The 21,584-nt window shown below is 42.4% G+C and overlaps 1 protein-coding gene across 2 annotated transcripts in view; it reads right to left on the bottom strand.

Moving 5' to 3' along the window:
* The window catches only part of LOC123482986 (up-regulator of cell proliferation-like), a 45,271-nt gene that overhangs the window by 16,386 nt on the left and 7,301 nt on the right, over window positions 1-21,584 (bottom strand). Inside the window, exons 1-2 of one of the 2 annotated variants that reach the window (XM_045212245.1) lie at window positions 17,700-17,781; window positions 12,211-12,299 (exon numbers count right to left, since the gene is read on the bottom strand). In XM_045212245.1, coding sequence (XP_045068180.1) covers window positions 12,211-12,241 — 31 coding nt within the window. In that variant the 5' untranslated portion in view covers window positions 12,242-12,299; window positions 17,700-17,781. Of the gene's footprint in view, window positions 1-12,210; window positions 12,300-17,699; window positions 17,788-21,584 lie in introns of those variants that run through there. The other variant, XM_045212244.1, reaches the window with a different exon arrangement.

Here is a 21,584-nt window from a genome sequence, read left to right as displayed (position 1 = left end):
GCACAAATGTAGAACGATTTGTGAGCAAATGTGTTAGAAATCCATAACATTTACAACTGTGGAATGTGCATTCTAAAAGTGCTTGTGGATCTGAAGCAGTGTCTTATTCAGCCATGTCTTGGGATAACAATTTCATGAAATGTGAGTATAACATTTATTTATTCAACAAATTGTGTTAATGTTCAACTAATGCCTTTCATATGAATGTTACATTCGACCATTGGGGCATGCAACGCCGAGTAGCTATCAGGCAATCTTATTAGCTGTTTGGACGAACAACCAAATTAAACTAACTAGTTAAATCAGGAATGTGTCAATTACAAAAATCCTGAATTGGTGATATGGCTAGCCAACTAATGAGAAATGATGCAACTCATCTTTATTAAACTGTTTTCTTTCAGGGACTAAACAGGGTAGTTGGTGCTAAAGCTCTCTTTTTCCGACTGTGGAGATAAGACATTTTTACATTATCTGATTAAAAACATTAGAAATTCAGCTAGCTGTTTTCTGCTCCATGTAGGCTTGCTAACTAGCCACGTCATTTTTTGTGCATCCTTAGCTAGCTACATTTATTAATATGTTGTTTCCTAGTCAATACATTCATTCCATGTCTGATTACTGTCAGTTCAATACCTCTCTGTATTGTGTTGCACCACTGGATTGAGGGGCTGGGCAAAGACAAAGTTATTCTACTCATACTGTAAATACTTATCAGTAAAAACAATTAACCTAACAATAATAACATGAGGGTTTAATTGTGTAACAATGCCAGGCCATATTATGATGATGGTTCAAGAAAATCAGATAATTATTATGAAGAAAATGTTTTGAAGTATGAAATTACCAATTAAAAGTAAACCTGTGACAACTTGTTCAAGTTTATGAATATGTAACACTGCATAATGATGGCACATTGAAGTGCAGAAACACTACATGCACCAATTCACACACATTGACAAACCCCGTCATCCATTCACACACAGGGAAGGAGTTAACAAATCATCAGGAACATCAACCGTGTGCTATTGGGTTCCAGCATGTGGTCTCCTTTTAAGTGACTCCTGTTTATAAGCTTGATCAAATAGCTTAATAACATGCTATTTCAAATGTCTTGTTCTGTGTAACAAGTGGTGTGTGCTGCCCAGTTGACATCTAACTCAATATGTTTATTATATTCCTACTGTTCCCACAGAGCTATCCATTCTGAGTCAACCTAAAACCATGACCCGGCTTTTGTCTGTTCTACCACTGACCAGCTGCTTTTGGACCCTACTGCAACTCCCCACTAGTCCAGCTTCCGTTTCTTTCAGGCCCTTGCTGAGTTTTTTTTATCTGACTGCTGACTCGGCCAAGGACCTATAGCAGCGTTTCCCAAACTTGGTCCTGGGGACCCAAAGGGGGGTGGCCTAGCAAAACTACACAGCTGATTCAAATAATCAACTCAATCAAGCTTTGATTATTTGAAACAGCTGCGTAATAAAGTAAAAAAAACGAAATGTGCACGCCTTGGGGTCCCCAGTTTTGAGTTTTGGAAACGGTGACCTAAATAATATGGTAAGATGTCAATAGTGTGGTTCAGCATATAACTTTAAAGGATGTTTTGCTCATTGTGTAAAGGGTGGGCACAGTCAGACAGGATGGATTCCCCACTGTCAAGACCAACCGGTAAAAACACCACTTTCAAATCAAATGTTATTTGCCACATGCGCCGAATACAACAGGTGTAGACCTTACAGTGAAATGCTTACTTATAAGCCCTTAACCAACAATGCAGTTTTAAGAAGAAAATTTAAAAAAAGTGATAAGCAAAAAATAAATAGCAAATAATTAAAGAGCAGCAGCAAAATAAAATAACAGTAGGGAGGCTATATACAGGGGGTACCGGTACAGAGTCAATGTGCGGGGGCACTGGTTAGTGCCCTTTGAATACAGGGAAGAGGAGGAGGTAGGCTAGTCTATCCGAACTGGAATCATTGTCCTTGGGTTGGCAATACATGGGGAAAATGATGATGATGATGGTAATGTGATGGTGAGGTATTTTTAGTATTACATTGTTATTGATTACTGTATTGTTGGGGTTATAGCTTGCAAGAAAGGCATTTCACTGTACTTGTGCATGTGACATTAAAACTAAAACTTGAGGGCCTCCTGAGTGGCGCAGCGGTCTAAGGTGTCACTATAGACCCGGGTTCGATCCCAGGCTGTGTCACAACCGGCTGTGATCAGGAGTCCCATAGGGCGGTGCACAATTGGCCCAGCGTCGTCCGGGTTAGGGGAGGGTTTGGCCCAGCGTCGTCCGGGTTAGGGGAGGGTTTGGCCCAGCGTCGTCCGGGTTAGGGGAGGGTTTGGCCGGGGGGGTTTTACTTGGCTCTAGCGACTCCTTTTGGCGGGCCGGGCGCCTGCAGGCTGACTTTGGTCGTCAGTTGAACGGTGTTGCCTCCAACACATTGGTGCAGCTGGCTTCCGGGTTAAGCGGGCAGATGTTAAGGAGTGTTGTTTGGCGGGTCATGTTTCAGAGGACGCATGACTCGTCCTTGGGGAGTTGCAGCGATGAGACAAGATCGTAATTGGATCGCAATTGGATATCACGAAAAAGGGTAATAATAAAAAATATATATATTGACGTGATGATTTGAGGTTGTGCACAGTGCACTTTACTTGTTATGTAATTTGTACATTCGCTATACTTTTGTGCTGCTGATAATGTTGACCATTAGTATTGTACATATTTACATTGATGGCTGTCAGCCCATGACTGATGTACTAGCCCATTGTTATTCAGTATCATTGTGTTTGTGCTCCTCTGCTGCAAAACCAATTGCCTTGTGGGACAAATAAAGTTATTTATTGAAAGGGTCTGATATGTAGAAAATACTGAATTTTTAAATCAAAATCTCCCAAAATGGGTGCTAGTGTCACCCTTTGTCACTTGTTCTATGTTTAAAATAAGTGTTTAATTAATATTTCATAAATAATACTTATAAGTTCTATCCTCTAATAGGGGTGGGCGGTATACCGGTATGAACATCAATACCGGTATGACATTGTGCCATGATATGGATTTTGCCATATTGTGCATAGCATGATGAATTTATAAATGTATGAAATAAGGCGTTTTTGTTTCATTCAAAATTCCAGTCAAGTGATACAGCCTAGTGGGCTAGTTCAAATTGTTTATTTTACTAAAAACAGCCTTTATTAGCAAATAAAAAAACTAGAGGTATTGACATTACACGCAATCTGCCTGCCAATCAAAGTCAACAAACAAGCATCCGCAACTGCAGAGTAAGTGAAAATTTAGTGAAGTAAACTCCTTTCGTTAGCAAAAGTGTCCGAAAATCAAGCGCCAATGTGTAAGCTAGCATTGAGGATGACTGAAGACAAGGAAAATAACAGTATTGAGGTTGATTTGCAGGACGATGAAGAATTGGTTTGAAAAAAAGGGGGGCCTCCTCTGTCGTTTGGAACTGGTTTGGCTTTAAGATATCCCACCTCGACCAACAAACAGTATTGTGTAAGTTGTGTCGACGCATTGTGTTAGCCAAAGGCAAACAGTATTGTGTAAGTTGTGTCGACGCATTGTGTTAGCCAAAGGCAAACAGTATTGTGTAAGTTGTGTCGACGCATTGTGCTAGCCAAAGGCAAACAGTATTGTGTAAGTTGTGTTGACGCATTGTGCTAGCCAAAGGCAAACAGTATTGTGTAAGTTGTGTCGACGCATTGTGCTAGCCAAAGGCAAACAGTATTGTGTAAGTTGTGTCGACGCATTGTGCTAGCCAAAGGCAAACAGTATTGTGTAAGTTGTGTCGACGCATTGTGTTAGCCAAAGGCAAACAGTATTGTGTAAGTTGTGTCGACGCATTGTGCTAGCCAAAGGCAAACAGTATTGTGTAAGTTGTGTCGACGCATTGTGCTAGCCAAAGGCAAACAGTATTGTGTAAGTTGTGTCGACGCATTGTGTTAGCCAAAGGCAAACAGTACTGTGTAAGTTGTGTTGACGCATTGTGTTAGCCAAAGGCAAACAGTACTGTGTAAGTTGTGTTGACGCATTGTGTTAGCCAAAGGCAAACAGTACTGTGTAAGTTGTGTTGACGCATTGTGTTAGCCAAAGGCAAACAGTATTGTGTAAGTTGTGTCGACGCATTGTGTTAGCCAAAGGCAAACAGTACTGTGTAAGTTGTGTTGACGCATTGTGTTAGCCAAAGGCAAACAGTATTGTGTAAGTTGTGTCGACGCATTGTGTTAGCCAAAGGCAAACAGTACTGTGTAAGTTGTGTTGACGCATTGTGTTAGCCAAAGGCAAACAGTACTGTGTAAGTTGTGTTGACGCATTGTGCTAGCCAAAGGCAAACAGTATTGTGTAAGTTGTGTCGACGCATTGTGCTAGCCAAAGGCAAACAGTATTGTGTAAGTTGTGTCGACGCATTGTGTTAGCCAAAGGCAAACAGTATTGTGTAAGTTGTGTCGACGCATTGTGCTAGCCAAAGGCAAACAGTATTGTGTAAGTTGTGTCGACGCATTGTGCTAGCCAAAGGCAAACAGTATTGTGTAAGTTGTGTCGACGCATTGTGTTAGCCAAAGGCAAACAGTACTGTGTAAGTTGTGTTGACGCATTGTGTTAGCCAAAGGCAAACAGTACTGTGTAAGTTGTGTTGACGCATTGTGTTAGCCAAAGGCAAACAGTACTGTGTAAGTTGTGTTGACGCATTGTGTTAGCCAAAGGCAAACAGTATTGTGTAAGTTGTGTCGACGCATTGTGTTAGCCAAAGGCAAACAGTACTGTGTAAGTTGTGTTGACGCATTGTGTTAGCCAAAGGCAAACAGTATTGTGTAAGTTGTGTCGACGCATTGTGTTAGCCAAAGGCAAACAGTACTGTGTAAGTTGTGTTGACGCATTGTGTTAGCCAAAGGCAAACAGTATTGTGTAAGTTGTGTTGACGCATTGTGTTAGCCAAAGGCAAACAGTACTGTGTAAGTTGTGTTGACGCATTGTGTTAGCCAAAGGCAAACAGTACTGTGTAAGTTGTGTTGACGCATTGTGTTAGCCAAAGGCAAACAGTATTGTGTAAGTTGTGTTGACGCATTGTGTTAGCCAAAGGCAAACAGTACTGTGTAAGTTGTGTTGACGCATTGTGTTAGCCAAAGGCAAACAGTACTGTGTAAGTTGTGTTGACGCATTGTGTTAGCCAAAGGCAAACAGTACTGTGTAAGTTGTGTTGACGCATTGTGTTAGCCAAAGGCAAACAGTACTGTGTAAGTTGTGTTGACGCATTGTGCTAGCCAAAGGCAAACAGTACTGTGTAAGTTGTGTTGACGCATTGTGTTAGCCAAAGGCAAACAGTACTGTGTAAGTTGTGTTGACGCATTGTGCTAGCCAAAGGCAAACAGTATTGTGTAAGTTGTGTTGACGCATTGTGCTAGCCAAAGGCAAACAGTACTGTGTAAGTTGTGTTGACGCATTGTGTTAGCCAAAGGCAAACAGTACTGTGTAAGTTGTGTTGACGCATTGTGCTAGCCAAAGGCAAACAGTACTGTGTAAGTTGTGTTGACGCATTGTGTTAGCCAAAGGTAAACAGTATTGTGTAAGTTGTGTTGACGCATTGTGTTAGCCAAAGGCAAACAGTATTGTGTAAGTTGTGTTGACGCATTGTGTTAGCCAAAGGCAAACAGTACTGTGTAAGTTGTGTTGACGCATTGTGTTAGCCAAAGGCAAACAGTACTGTGTAAGTTGTGTTGACGCATTGTGCTAGCCAAAGGCAAACAGTACTGTGTAAGTTGTGTTGACGCATTGTGTTAGCCAAAGGCAAACAGTACTGTGTAAGTTGTGTTGACGCATTGTGTTAGCCAAAGGCAAACAGTACTGTGTAAGTTGTGTTGACGCATTGTGTTAGCCAAAGGCAAACAGTACTGTGTAAGTTGTGTTGACGCATTGTGTTAGCCAAAGGCAAACAGTACTGTGTAAGTTGTGTTGACGCATTGTGTTAGCCAAAGGCAAACAGTATTGTGTAAGTTGTGTCGACGCATTGTGTTAGCCAAAGGCAAACAGTACTGTGTAAGTTGTGTTGACGCATTGTGTTAGCCAAAGGCAAACAGTATTGTGTAAGTTGTGTCGACGCATTGTGTTAGCCAAAGGCAAACAGTACTGTGTAAGTTGTGTTGACGCATTGTGTTAGCCAAAGGCAAACAGTACTGTGTAAGTTGTGTTGACGCATTGTGCTAGCCAAAGGCAAACAGTATTGTGTAAGTTGTGTCGACGCATTGTGCTAGCCAAAGGCAAACAGTATTGTGTAAGTTGTGTCGACGCATTGTGTTAGCCAAAGGCAAACAGTATTGTGTAAGTTGTGTCGACGCATTGTGCTAGCCAAAGGCAAACAGTATTGTGTAAGTTGTGTCGACGCATTGTGCTAGCCAAAGGCAAACAGTATTGTGTAAGTTGTGTCGACGCATTGTGTTAGCCAAAGGCAAACAGTACTGTGTAAGTTGTGTTGACGCATTGTGTTAGCCAAAGGCAAACAGTACTGTGTAAGTTGTGTTGACGCATTGTGTTAGCCAAAGGCAAACAGTACTGTGTAAGTTGTGTTGACGCATTGTGTTAGCCAAAGGCAAACAGTATTGTGTAAGTTGTGTCGACGCATTGTGTTAGCCAAAGGCAAACAGTACTGTGTAAGTTGTGTTGACGCATTGTGTTAGCCAAAGGCAAACAGTATTGTGTAAGTTGTGTCGACGCATTGTGTTAGCCAAAGGCAAACAGTACTGTGTAAGTTGTGTTGACGCATTGTGTTAGCCAAAGGCAAACAGTATTGTGTAAGTTGTGTTGACGCATTGTGTTAGCCAAAGGCAAACAGTACTGTGTAAGTTGTGTTGACGCATTGTGTTAGCCAAAGGCAAACAGTACTGTGTAAGTTGTGTTGACGCATTGTGTTAGCCAAAGGCAAACAGTACTGTGTAAGTTGTGTTGACGCATTGTGTTAGCCAAAGGCAAACAGTACTGTGTAAGTTGTGTTGACGCATTGTGTTAGCCAAAGGCAAACAGTACTGTGTAAGTTGTGTTGACGCATTGTGCTAGCCAAAGGCAAACAGTACTGTGTAAGTTGTGTTGACGCATTGTGTTAGCCAAAGGCAAACAGTACTGTGTAAGTTGTGTTGACGCATTGTGCTAGCCAAAGGCAAACAGTACTGTGTAAGTTGTGTTGACGCATTGTGTTAGCCAAAGGCAAACAGTACTGTGTAAGTTGTGTTGACGCATTGTGCTAGCCAAAGGCAAACAGTACTGTGTAAGTTGTGTTGACGCATTGTGCTAGCCAAAGGCAAACAGTACTGTGTAAGTTGTGTTGACGCATTGTGTTAGCCAAAGGCAAACAGTACTGTGTAAGTTGTGTTGACGCATTGTGTTAGCCAAAGGCAAACAGTACTGTGTAAGTTGTGTTGACGCATTGTGTTAGCCAAAGGCAAACAGTACTGTGTAAGTTGTGTTGACGCATTGTGTTAGCCAAAGGCAAACAGTACTGTGTAAGTTGTGTTGACGCATTGTGTTAGCCAAAGGCAAACAGTACTGTGTAAGTTGTGTCGACGCATTGTGTTAGCCAAAGGCAAACAGTACTGTGTAAGTTGTGTTGACGCATTGTGTTAGCCAAAGGCAAACAGTACTGTGTAAGTTGTGTTGACGCATTGTGTTAGCCAAAGGCAAACAGTATTGTGTAAGTTGTGTTGACGCATTGTGTTAGCCAAAGGCAAACAGTACTGTGTAAGTTGTGTTGACGCATTGTGCTAGCCAAAGGCAAACAGTATTGTGTAAGTTGTGTTGACGCATTGTGTTAGCCAAAGGCAAACAGTACTGTGTAAGTTGTGTTGACGCATTGTGTTAGCCAAAGGCAAACAGTACTGTGTAAGTTGTGTTGACGCATTGTGTTAGCCAAAGGCAAACAGTACTGTGTAAGTTGTGTTGACGCATTGTGTTAGCCAAAGGCAAACAGTACTGTGTAAGTTGTGTTGACGCATTGTGTTAGCCAAAGGCAAACAGTACTGTGTAAGTTGTGTTGACGCATTGTGTTAGCCAAAGGCAAACAGTACTGTGTAAGTTGTGTTGACGCATTGTGTTAGCCAAAGGCAAACAGTACTGTGTAAGTTGTGTTGACGCATTGTGTTAGCCAAAGGCAAACAGTACTGTGTAAGTTGTGTTGACGCATTGTGTTAGCCAAAGGTAAACAGTACTGTGTAAGTTGTGTTGACGCATTGTGCTAGCCAAAGGCAAACAGTACTGTGTAAGTTGTGTTGACGCATTGTGCTAGCCAAAGGCAAACAGTATTGTGTAAGTTGTGTTGACGCATTGTGCTAGCCAAAGGCAAACAGTACTGTGTAAGTTGTGTTGACGCATTGTGTTAGCCAAAGGCAAACAGTATTGTGTAAGTTGTGTTGACGCATTGTGCTAGCCAAAGGTAAACAGTACTGTGTAAGTTGTGTTGACGCATTGTGTTAGCCAAAGGCAAACAGTATTGTGTAAGTTGTGTTGACGCATTGTGTTAGCCAAAGGCAAACAGTACTGTGTAAGTTGTGTTGACGCATTGTGTTAGCCAAAGGCAAACAGTATTGTGTAAGTTGTGTTGACGCATTGTGTTAGCCAAAGGCAAACAGTACTGTGTAAGTTGTGTTGACGCATTGTGTTAGCCAAAGGCAAACAGTATTGTGTAAGTTGTGTTGACGCATTGTGTTAGCCAAAGGTAAACAGTACTGTGTAAGTTGTGTCGACATTGTGTTAGCCAAAGGCAAACAGTATTGTGTAGTTGACGCATTGTGTTAGCCAAAGGCAAACAGTATTGTGTAAGTTGTGTCGACGCATTGTGCTAGCCAAAGGCAAACAGTATTGTGTAAGTTGTGTCGACGCATTGTGTTAGCCAAAGGCAAACAGTACTGTGTAAGTTGTGTTGACGCATTGTGTTAGCCAAAGGCAAACAGTACTGTGTAAGTTGTGTTGACGCATTGTGTTAGCCAAAGGCAAACAGTACTGTGTAAGTTGTGTTGACGCATTGTGTTAGCCAAAGGCAAACAGTATTGTGTAAGTTGTGTTGACGCATTGTGTTAGCCAAAGGCAAACAGTACTGTGTAAGTTGTGTTGACGCATTGTGTTAGCCAAAGGCAAACAGTATTGTGTAAGTTGTGTCGACGCATTGTGTTAGCCAAAGGCAAACAGTACTGTGTAAGTTGTGTTGACGCATTGTGTTAGCCAAAGGCAAACAGTATTGTGTAAGTTGTGTTGACGCATTGTGTTAGCCAAAGGCAAACAGTACTGTGTAAGTTGTGTTGACGCATTGTGTTAGCCAAAGGCAAACAGTACTGTGTAAGTTGTGTTGACGCATTGTGTTAGCCAAAGGCAAACAGTATTGTGTAAGTTGTGTTGACGCATTGTGTTAGCCAAAGGCAAACAGTACTGTGTAAGTTGTGTTGACGCATTGTGTTAGCCAAAGGCAAACAGTACTGTGTAAGTTGTGTTGACGCATTGTGTTAGCCAAAGGCAAACAGTACTGTGTAAGTTGTGTTGACGCATTGTGTTAGCCAAAGGCAAACAGTACTGTGTAAGTTGTGTTGACGCATTGTGCTAGCCAAAGGCAAACAGTACTGTGTAAGTTGTGTTGACGCATTGTGTTAGCCAAAGGCAAACAGTACTGTGTAAGTTGTGTTGACGCATTGTGCTAGCCAAAGGCAAACAGTACTGTGTAAGTTGTGTTGACGCATTGTGCTAGCCAAAGGCAAACAGTACTGTGTAAGTTGTGTTGACGCATTGTGTTAGCCAAAGGCAAACAGTACTGTGTAAGTTGTGTTGACGCATTGTGCTAGCCAAAGGCAAACAGTACTGTGTAAGTTGTGTTGACGCATTGTGTTAGCCAAAGGCAAACAGTATTGTGTAAGTTGTGTTGACGCATTGTGTTAGCCAAAGGCAAACAGTACTGTGTAAGTTGTGTTGACGCATTGTGTTAGCCAAAGGCAAACAGTACTGTGTAAGTTGTGTTGACGCATTGTGTTAGCCAAAGGCAAACAGTACTGTGTAAGTTGTGTTGACGCATTGTGTTAGCCAAAGGCAAACAGTACTGTGTAAGTTGTGTTGACGCATTGTGTTAGCCAAAGGCAAACAGTACTGTGTAAGTTGTGTTGACGCATTGTGTTAGCCAAAGGCAAACAGTACTGTGTAAGTTGTGTTGACGCATTGTGTTAGCCAAAGGCAAACAGTACTGTGTAAGTTGTGTTGACGCATTGTGTTAGCCAAAGGCAAACAGTACTGTGTAAGTTGTGTTGACGCATTGTGTTAGCCAAAGGCAAACAGTACTGTGTAAGTTGTGTTGACGCATTGTGTTAGCCAAAGGCAAACAGTACTGTGTAAGTTGTGTTGACGCATTGTGTTAGCCAAAGGCAAACAGTACTGTGTAAGTTGTGTTGACGCATTGTGTTAGCCAAAGGCAAACAGTACTGTGTAAGTTGTGTTGACGCATTGTGTTAGCCAAAGGCAAACAGTACTGTGTAAGTTGTGTTGACGCATTGTGTTAGCCAAAGGCAAACAGTACTGTGTAAGTTGTGTTGACGCATTGTGTTAGCCAAAGGCAAACAGTACTGTGTAAGTTGTGTTGACGCATTGTGTTAGCCAAAGGCAAACAGTACTGTGTAAGTTGTGTTGACGCATTGTGTTAGCCAAAGGCAAACAGTACTGTGTAAGTTGTGTTGACGCATTGTGCTAGCCAAAGGCAAACAGTACTGTGTAAGTTGTGTTGACGCATTGTGCTAGCCAAAGGCAAACAGTATTGTGTAAGTTGTGTTGACGCATTGTGCTAGCCAAAGGTAAACAGTACTGTGTAAGTTGTGTTGACGCATTGTGTTAGCCAAAGGCAAACAGTATTGTGTAAGTTGTGTTGACGCATTGTGTTAGCCAAAGGCAAACAGTATTGTGTAAGTTGTGTTGACGCATTGTGTTAGCCAAAGGCAAACAGTATTGTGTAAGTTGTGTTGACGCATTGTGTTAGCCAAAGGTAAACAGTACTGTGTAAGTTGTGTTGACGCATTGTGTTAGCCAAAGGCAAACAGTATTGTGTAAGTTGTGTTGACGCATTGTGTTAGCCAAAGGTAAACAGTACTGTGTAAGTTGTGTTGACGCATTGTGTTAGCCAAAGGCAAACAGTATTGTGTAAGTTGTGTCGACGCATTGTGTTAGCCAAAGGCAAACAGTACTGTGTAAGTTGTGTTGACGCATTGTGTTAGCCAAAGGCAAACAGTATTGTGTAAGTTGTGTCGACGCATTGTGTTAGCCAAAGGCAAACAGTACTGTGTAAGTTGTGTTGACGCATTGTGCTAGCCAAAGGCAAACAGTATTGTGTAAGTTGTGTCGACGCATTGTGTTAGCCAAAGGCAAACAGTACTGTGTAAGTTGTGTTGACGCATTGTGTTAGCCAAAGGCAAACAGTATTGTGTAAGTTGTGTTGACGCATTGTGTTAGCCAAAGGCAAACAGTACTGTGTAAGTTGTGTTGACGCATTGTGTTAGCCAAAGGCAAACAGTACTGTGTAAGTTGTGTCGACGCATTGTGCTAGCCAAAGGCAAACAGTACTGTGTAAGTTGTGTTGACGCATTGTGTTAGCCAAAGGCAAACAGTACTGTGTAAGTTGTGTTGACGCATTGTGTTAGCCAAAGGCAAACAGTACTGTGTAAGTTGTGTTGACGCATTGTGTTAGCCAAAGGCAAACAGTACTGTGTAAGTTGTGTTGACGCATTGTGTTAGCCAAAGGCAAACAGTACTGTGTAAGTTGTGTTGACGCATTGTGTTAGCCAAAGGCAAACAGTATTGTGTAAGTTGTGTTGACGCATTGTGTTAGCCAAAGGCAAACAGTATTGTGTAAGTTGTGTTGACGCATTGTGCTAGCCAAAGGCAAACAGTACTGTGTAAGTTGTGTTGACGCATTGTGTTAGCCAAAAGGCAAACAGTACTGTGTAAGTTGTGTCGACGCATTGTGTTAGCCAAAGGCAAACAGTACTGTGTAAGTTGTGTCGACGCATTGTGTTAGCCAAAGGCAAACAGTACTGTGTAAGTTGTGTTGACGCATTGTGTTAGCCAAAGGCAAACAGTACTGTGTAAGTTGTGTTGACGCATTGTGTTAGCCAAAAGGTGGAAACCACCTGAAAACCCTGCATGTGCGTGAATATGAAGAATCTACCAGAATGCGTGCAACAAACCCCCGGAGCAGCGCAGCCAATCCCAAGACATCTTCAAGCCAAACCCGCACTCAGTTGTCACTCAAGGCATCATTTGTTAGTGGTACTCCCTATGACAAGAAGAGCAAGAAGTGGAATGAGATAACGAGTGCAATTACGTATCACATAGCGAAAGACATGGAATCAATTCAAACTGTGGAGAAAGACGATTTCAGAAAGTTGATTCGAACTCTAGACCCAAGATACGAGAGCCCGAGCAGTAAATACTTCAGCAAAACATGTCTGCCAGAACTCTACACAGAATGTCGGGACAGAGCTGCCAACGAAATCCGTAACTCTGCATTCTTCTCTACCACCGCCGACTTATGGTCAAGCCGGACCACAGAGCCATACATTAGCCTCACGATTCATTACATTGACGACAACTGGAAGCTGCAAAGCAAATGCCTTCACACCTCTTATTTCCCAGACGACCACACCAGAGAAATAATTGCAGCTGGGCTGAGGGAGGCACTTTCATCCTGAGGCTTGAAAGAGTTGCGTCAAGTATGTATGACTACCGACAGCGGATCGAACATGGTCAAAGCATTGGAGCAGAACAAATGGACAAGACTAGGGTGTTTCAGACACAGGCTACACATTGCTATTGGTAAGTTTCAATGTCCATAACACATAGAGCTAGGTAGAAAAATAATGTAACTTAAAAACAACATAACTTAAAATGCAGAATAATTATGGTATTCCTTATCTCCTCTGTTTAAAGTTCTAGCTGACTACACTGCCTGATCCTTCTTATACGTTAAGCCGAATATATACAGCTATGCAAATCTATAATATTTGTAAATGTGTGCAATATCCAAAAATTACATGGATTACATTGCTTTTATTTATAATTGATACATTAGCCTATGGTTTCAATATATGAATCTATCCTCTGTCTTTCAATAATAAATAGCCTACTCAATAAATTATCCCATTTTCTAAATCTATAGATGGATTACATTGTGATTCATACGTAATTCTTTTTCATGTTTCTATTTTTCAGAGAGGAGTGTCCAAATCGAACCTCGGGTTTCCCGGGCCATAGGAGTGTGCAAGAAAGTGGTCAGCACATTTTCCTATAGTTGGAAGAAGCAGAAGGCCCTGACAAGTGCACAGGATAAACTGAGCCTGCCCCTCCACAAGCTCATCACAGAATCACCGACAAGGTGGGGATCTCGACTGCAGATGATGGAAAGAGCAGGAAAAGGCCATCACACAAGTCCTGGCAGCAGACAAAAAAAATATGGCACCTTGCACCCTCCTGGCAAGACATTGAGGTCTTTGAATCTATCACAGCAGCACTTAAGCCCCTCCAGGACTTTACAGATGCCCTGTCAGGAGAGACATACGTGAGTGTGTCCTATCTGAAGCCGGTCCTCCATTTGTTCAAGACAGAGGTTCTGAAATCAAATGAGGGCAAAGCCAAACTGACCCGAGAGATTAAGATGAGGGTCCTCAATTACCTGAATGACAAATACACCAACCCTGAAACAGATGAGCTGCTCACCATGGCTACCTTTCGGGACCCAAGGTTCAAGACCACCTACATGACCACTGAGAAGCTGGTGGAGGTGAAGGTGAGAGCTGCCTCCGAGACAGAAGCCCTCCTGGTAGGGAACACTGCCGTGGGAGACCTCTCTTGAAGAGAAGCTGCCACTGCTCCACAATCAGCAAAGAAGTCCAAGAAAAGCCTTGGGAGCTTCTTTAAGAAAACCAGTAGTGCACCTGCCTTAACAACCCAGAGACAGGTCATCGAGCAAGAGCTGGACAGCTACACTCTGATGATGGCAGCAGACAGTGAGGCTGATCCTTTGGAGTGGTGGCGAGTTCACGCATCCAACTTCCCACAATTGAGTTGTCTGACAAAGAAATACTTATGCATCCCTGCCACAAATTCATCCTCTGAGAGAGCATTTAGCACTGGGGGCAATGTGGTCACATGCCACAGTGCAACTTTGAGGCCAGAAACTGTCAATAGGCTGGTGTTCCTGGCTCGGAACTTATGAAGAGGGAGGCAGTGAATTGTTACATGGTGAACTGAGAAACATACAGACTGTCTGGTTAATGCTTGAAGAAGTTAGTTTGAAAAGGTTTACAACTTGAATTCATAATGACCGGTGTTATGCAGAAAAATGACTGCACTTCATATATTTGGCGGGAAAACATTTATTTAAAATTGTTTACATTTTCTTTACATACTGAGTACTTTAAATATTTGTTGATTTAATTTTACTGCATATTTATTTACCTCATATACCTTTGTTTATGTTTCAAGTTTACCACAGAAGTAAAACAATTTAAAAAATTGCAATGACCCCTTTCTGTTTCTATAAGGTTAAAAGCAATATTTTGTCATTTATTAACTTTGAAGGGCTCATATTTTATTTGTATTTTTACAGTATATCGTGATATTATATCATTATCGTCCGGACAGTGGAAAATACAGTGATATTAATTTTTGTTCATATCGTCCACCCCTATCCTCTAGGAATATATTGTACATCTTGTGGTATATGTTTTTTACCCAAATAAATTCAGTTAAATTCTATTTATTCCTCTATTTATTCCTCAACTGTAAGCATACAAATAGCCCCCTGAACCATATTGTTCAGAGGACAGCTTCCAAGTCCCATTTTAAAGAAACTATTGGAAGTCTGGAGAAGTCTACAATCAGGTTGTCATAATGGGACTAAGGAGGCTGTAAATAATGGGACTAAGTGGCTGTAAATATTCAAATTGTATTGGCTACAATAAGATGTTACATAGTCCTCCAGACAGTCCTCCAGACAGTCCTCAAGTCCTTGGGAAGATCTCAATTGCATACTCGTCTTCACTCCTCTCTCCTTATCTCCAAACCCATTGGAGGAGAAGGTCAGAGGGGAGTGACCTCTGGCTCTCTCATTCAATGGGGTTTTGAGAAGGAGATGAGGACATAAGGAATTTGCAATTAAGATCTTCCCTTTGTTGCACACATTTGTCAACTCTCTAAGTGCCAAAATATAGAATAGAATACAACTTTATTGTCCATGTGTTACTGAGAACGGAACGTGTCCACCCCCCACCCCCACTCAGATAGCACACATCACACTTGCTTTGAAATGTTCCACATGTGCAGGTACATTACATTTTGAATGACTATATTGACAGATTGATTCAGGTTTGAAGCTTATCAGTTGGAAGTATTAGGCTTATATCGCCATTATACACGGAAAATCATGCCTCTCATGAGTTCGGCAGCACGTTGTGATATGGCACAATACACTTTTGTGAATCAAATTCGACTCAAGTAATCAATTAAGCAATGCCAGCCTACCATGAATACGTTTCCAATACGTACAGCTCCATTTACAACCACAAAAATGAATAGGCTACCAAGACAACCATAATAGAATGTATCTATTTCTATGATGAAACATACCGATATGTAGCTATACACAGGGGCGTCATTTGGGTTCTTCCATTGGAATTATATTGAATTCTGCTTATATCACACTATATCGCAATAAACATCAAAGTAAAAAAAAATATTTGGACAAAGTGACAGGTTCAATGGCAGGAAATCTCCCCGTGCTCTATCAGCACCATGAAAACAAGATTTTGATATAAAAACAACCAGTTGTTTGTTTCTTGTTTCTTTTCAGAACAGTTGCAGCCTCCTTGATGCTCTGTGGAACTTTACATTTACATTTTAGTCATTTAGCAGACGCTCTTATCCAGAGCGACTTACAGTTAGTGAATACATATATATATATATATATATATATATTATTTTTTTCATACTGGTCCCCCATGGGAATTGAACCCACAACCCTGGCGTTGCAAACGCCATGCTCTATCAACTGAGCTACATCCCTGCCGGCCATTCCCTCCCCTACCCTGGACAACGCTAGGCCAATTGTGCGCTGCCCATGAGTCTCGCGGTCACGGCCGGCTGCGACAGAGCCTGGATTCGAACCAGGACCTCTAGTGGCACAGCTAGCACTGCGATGCAGTGCCTTAGACCACTGCGCCACTCAGGAGACTCACAATCATTCCTTTTTCCCTGACATCTTCTTGTAGATCCCCCTCAAATGCCAGTTGGATTGAGCTTTCCTCGAGTGTAGCATGATTCTTCTGTGCTGACTGAACGCGTTTGTCAAAGTGGAAAATATGTTCTTGCATGTAGCTTCCTCAGTGACAATCTCACTCATGAGCCCTAAGATTTCATTTTGAATATAGTGTGACATCTATGTGGCATAGTGGGGTATGGTGCTAAACACCTTGGCAAGTTCCTTGTCTTTTCAGAGAGTATATTGCATTATAGACAGAAAAAGTCCACTGCCCCTCTCCCCTCTTGACTCTATCGCGTCCAATATCCCCCTCAGTGGTTGCTGATTTGAAACAAGGAACTCAATAATGTCCACAACTGCTGACACATACATGCGATTTCTTGCTAGCTGCCCATCATTAACAAGTGTTGACACTGATGTTCCCATAGCACATTGAACTATATCGTTTTTCTTTCCACAGTGCAGTACATTTCAAATGCTCTTTGCTTGATGCTGCCTAGCAAACCCTTTGGTACTATCAATAGCATTCTTCCAGTTAGAATACCCAGCTTGGGTGAAGGCCTTGTCTGCATTTGCATTGGACCCAACACAGAACTTTTCGAAATGGGAAAGAAAATGCTGCATCTGCAGTTACTGAGTATTCCAGCCACTCTCTTCCTATGAACCAGTTGCTATTAAATGAACGTTTTTGGACAGAAAACCTACAGCTAGGGTAGTATTCTATGCTAACCTGGGCTGGCTCCTCTGTTCCAAGATAGTCAGGAACAGTCGGATGTGGAGGGGGCTGTGGAGCCATTATTCTGGCGGCTCTTGTGGAAGAGCGGGAAGGCGGGAGCCAGAAATCTTTTTGATTGAGAGGGGGTCAAATACTTATTTCCCCTCATTAAAATGGAAATCAATTTATAACATTTTTGACATGCGTTTTTCTGGATTTTTTTGTTGTTATTCTATCTCTCACTGTTCAAATAAACCTACCATTAAAATTATAGACTGATCATTTCTTTGTCAGTGGGCAAACGTACAAAATCAGCAGGGGATCAAATACTTTTCCCCCCCTCACTGTATGTTGTTAAGAATATCTTAATTTGCTGTATAAGTTATGAATGTTTATTTTGCTCAAAGTTTTCAACTGCCTGTATATATTAGAGCTATTGATACTCACAGACTCTAATCTGCTGCCAATAAATCAAGAGATTTACATTTCAAGTACCACCACCAGAGCTATTGAAGTACGGGGCCATGTTCAGTACGCAAACGATGTGGAAGCATGCAGATAGAAATGCCATGAATAGAGTTGTCGTGATTCCATATTCTACATCCCAGAGAGGCATGTTTCTTATACAAAATAAATGTCTATCTGAACGTTGGCCAACGTTGTGTCCTGCTGAACATGGCCCTGTTTAGGTGTCTGTTTAATACCTGCTACAGCAGCATCCATTGGTTTTAGAGCGTCAGCTTGTGCTCTCTGAGATGAATCCTCTTCTTCCCCAAGGTATAAGTCACAGTTCTGCAAATGAAAAAAAAATCTAAGGTTTAACAAGCTAGAATTAATGGTTTTATCATTTGAAATGTCAGCCAATCAAATCACTTCAGAATTTCACAATTGGGGCACTTTGAGGCAAATACAAAAACAGAGACTTTGTTCAGCTGAAAATGTTATCTAGTCTGTATTGTCATGTGCTATTCCCACCTGAAAGCGGGGGAATAGCACAGGGAGAGAGCCATCGGGAGAGGTTGTGTTTTTCTCTAGCAGGAGGTAAGCTTCTCATATGGTGTTGAGTAAAGCTTAAACCATGTATTAGATCGTAGGTAGGTAGTTAGTTGTAGTTAGGTATTGTAGTTATTGTAGGTTAGTATTGTTGTTATTGTAGGTTTCCGTAGGTAATTATTGTAGGTTAGTATCGAAGCACGAGGCTAGCTAGCTAGCGGGTAGCTACTGGTAACGTTTAGCAACGGTGGAGAGCTGTTTCCAATGTTAATGTGCTGCTAGCCAACGTTTAATTTTTGCTGCGTTATGCGTTATGAAAGGAACTAGACACGGACATGAATTATCTGTTTAGTGTGTTAACACACTCTTGGCAGTTTGTTGTAACCAAGTATTGGTGTTAAACTGTGTGTTAATGGATGCTAGCATGCTAGTTAGCTATGGCGTCATAGCTAGGCATCGTGGGTTGTTGTGGGTAGTTACTGTAGGTTGGCAGTGTCTTCGGCCGTGCCGGCTGTAGCACGAAGCGAGCTAACTAGCCGTTTTTCGAACAGAGTCAGAGTCAACACAGTAGCCATTGTGTGCCGGGTGTAGCACGAAGCTAGCTAGCTAGCCGTTCTCCAAACAAAGTCAACACAGTGGCCATTGCTAGCTACCCAACACGACCAGCTAACTGTACTGTAGTAGCTAAATACAATATACTTGTCCTAGCTAGCCAACGTTTAATCATTGCTGCGTCATGAAAGGAACTTGACACAGACACGAATGATCTGTTTAGTGTGTTAACTCACTATTGGTGGTTTGTTGTGACCAAGTGTTGGTGCTAAACTGTGTGTTACTGGATGCTAGCATGCTAGTTAGCTAGTTAACACACTATTGGTGGTTTGTTGTGACCAAGTGTTGGTGCTAAACTGTGTGTTATTGTTATTGGATGCTATCATGCTAGTTAGCTACAGTGGGGAAAAAAAGTATTTAGTCAGTCACCAATTGTGCAAGTTCTCCCACTTAAAAAGATGAGAGAGGCCTGTAATTTTCATCATAGGTACACGTCAACTATGACAGACAAAATGAGAAAAAAAAATCCAGAAAATCACATTGTAGGATTTTTTTATGAATTTATTTGCAAATTATGGTGGAAAATAAGTATTTGGTCAATAACAAAAGTTTCTCAATACTTTGTTATATACCCTTTGTTGGCAATGACACAGGTCAAACGTTTTCTGTAAGTCTTCACAAGGTTTTCACACACTGTTGCTGGTATTTTGGCCCATTCCTCCATGCAGATCTCCTCTAGAGCAGTGATGTTTTGGGGCTGTCGCTGGGCAACACAGACTTTCAACTCCCTCCAAAGATTTTCTATGGGGTTGAGATCTGGAGACTCCAGGACCTTGAAATGCTTCTTCGAAGCCACTCCTTCATTGCCCGGGCGGTGTGTTTGGGATCATTGTCATGCTGAAAGACCCAGCCACGTTTCATCTTCAATGCCCTTGCTGATGGAAGGAGGTTTTCACTCAAAATCTCACGATACATGGCCCCATTCATTCTTTCCTTTACACGGATCAGTCGTCCTGGTCCCTTTGCAGAAAAACAGCCCCAAAGTATGATGTTTTCACTCCCATGCTTCACAGTAGGTATGGTGTTCTTTGGATGCAACTCAGCATTCTTTGTCCTCCAAACACGACGAGTTGAGTTTTTGCATCTGACCATATGACATTCTCCCAATCCTCTTCTGGATGCACTCTAGCAAACTTCAGACGGGCCTGGACATGTACTGGCTTAAGCAGGGGGACACGTCTAGCACTGCAGGATTTGAGTCCCTGGCGGCGTAGTGTGTTACTGATGGTAGGCTTTGTTACTTTGGTCCCAGCTCTCTGCAGGTCATTCACTAGGTCCCCCCGTGTGGTTCTGGGATTTTTGCTCACCGTTCTTGTGATCATTTTGACCCCACGGGGTGAGATCTTGCGTGGAGCCCCAGATCGAGGGAGATTATCAGTGGTCTTGTTTGTCTTCCATTTCCTAATAATTGCTCTCACAGTTGATTTCTTCAAACCAAGCTGCTTACCCATTGCAGATTCAGTCTTCCCAGCCTGGTGCAGGTCTACAATTTTGTTTCTGGTGTCCTTTGACAGCTCTTTGGTCTTGGCCATAGTGGAGTTTGGAGTGTGACTGTTTGAGGTTGTGGACAGGTGTCTTTTATACTGATAACAAGTTCAAACAGGTGCCATTAATACAGGTAACGAGTGGAGGACAGAGGAGCTTCTTAAATAAGAAGTTACAGGTCTGTGAGAGCCAGAAATCTTGCTTGTTTGTAGGTGACCAAATACTTATTTTCCACCATAATTTGCAGATAAATTCATTAAAAATCCTACAATGTGATTTTCTGGATTTTTTTTTCTCAATTTGTCTGTCATAGTTGACGTGTACCTATGATGAAAATGACAGGCCTCTCTCATCTTTTTAAGTGGGAGAACATGCACAATTGGTGGCTGACTAAATACTTTTTTTCCCCACTGTATGGTGTCATAGTTAGCTAGCTGAATAAAGTGGGTTGAGTCTATTCCTTTAAACATTGAACCGCTGTGGTTCACAACAATTCTGATTTCTAAAGGTGGAAGTTGGGAGAGTTTTTGTTCGGGTGGTTCAGTGAAACAATTTTAGAGGTAGAAGTTTTTGGTGAGGTAGGCCCTGCTCTCTCCTCTCCCAGATGCTTAGCTCATTTCATTCCGATCTCCTCTGCATTTTTGTAGCCATTTGCTACAGCCTGTCAACTATGCCTCTGCCTATCCCTGTTCTCTCCTCTCTGCACAGGCTACACAAACGCACCACACCGCGTGGCTGCTGCCTCTCTAACCTGGTGGTCCCTGCACGCACCCCACACCTGGAGTTCCAGGTCTCAGGCAGCCTCTGGAACTGCCGTTCTGCTGCCAACAAAGCTGACTTCATCCCAGCCTATGCCAACCTCCAGTCCCTCGACTTCCTGGCGCTGACGGAAACATGGATTACCACTGAAAACACTGCTACTCCTACTGCTCTCTCCTCGTCTGACCATGTGTTCTCGCATACCCCGAGAGCATCTGGTCAGAGGGGTGGTGGTACAGGAATCCTCATCTCTCCCAAGTGGACATTCTCAATTGTTCCCCTAACCCATCTGTCTATCTCCTCATTTGAATTCCATGCTGTCACAGTCACTAGCCCATTTAAGCTTAATATCCTTGTCATCTATCGCCCTCCAGGTTCCCTTGGAGAGTTCATCAATGAGCTTGACGCCTTGATAAGTTCCTTTCCTGAGGATGGCTCACCCCTCACAGTTTTGGGGGATTTCAACCTCCCTATGTCCACATTTGACTCATTTCTCTCTGCCTCCTTCTTTCCACTCCTCTCCTCTTTTGACCTCACCCTCTCACCGTCCCCCCTACTCACAAGGCAGGCAATACGCTTGACCTCATCTTCACTAGATGCTGCTCCTCTACTAATCTCACTGCAACTCCCCTCCATGTCTCCGACCACTACTTTGTTTCCTTTTCTCTCTCGCTCTCCTCCCACACTACTCACTCTGCCCCTACACAGATGGTAATGCGCCGCCGCAACCTTCGCTCTCT

This window comes from Coregonus clupeaformis, unplaced genomic scaffold (genome assembly GCF_020615455.1).
Source record: "Coregonus clupeaformis isolate EN_2021a unplaced genomic scaffold, ASM2061545v1 scaf0001, whole genome shotgun sequence".
NCBI lineage: Eukaryota > Metazoa > Chordata > Actinopteri > Salmoniformes > Salmonidae > Coregonus > Coregonus clupeaformis.
The sequence above is the reverse complement of the archived record's forward strand: the minus strand, read 5'-3'. Positions and strand labels throughout refer to the sequence as shown.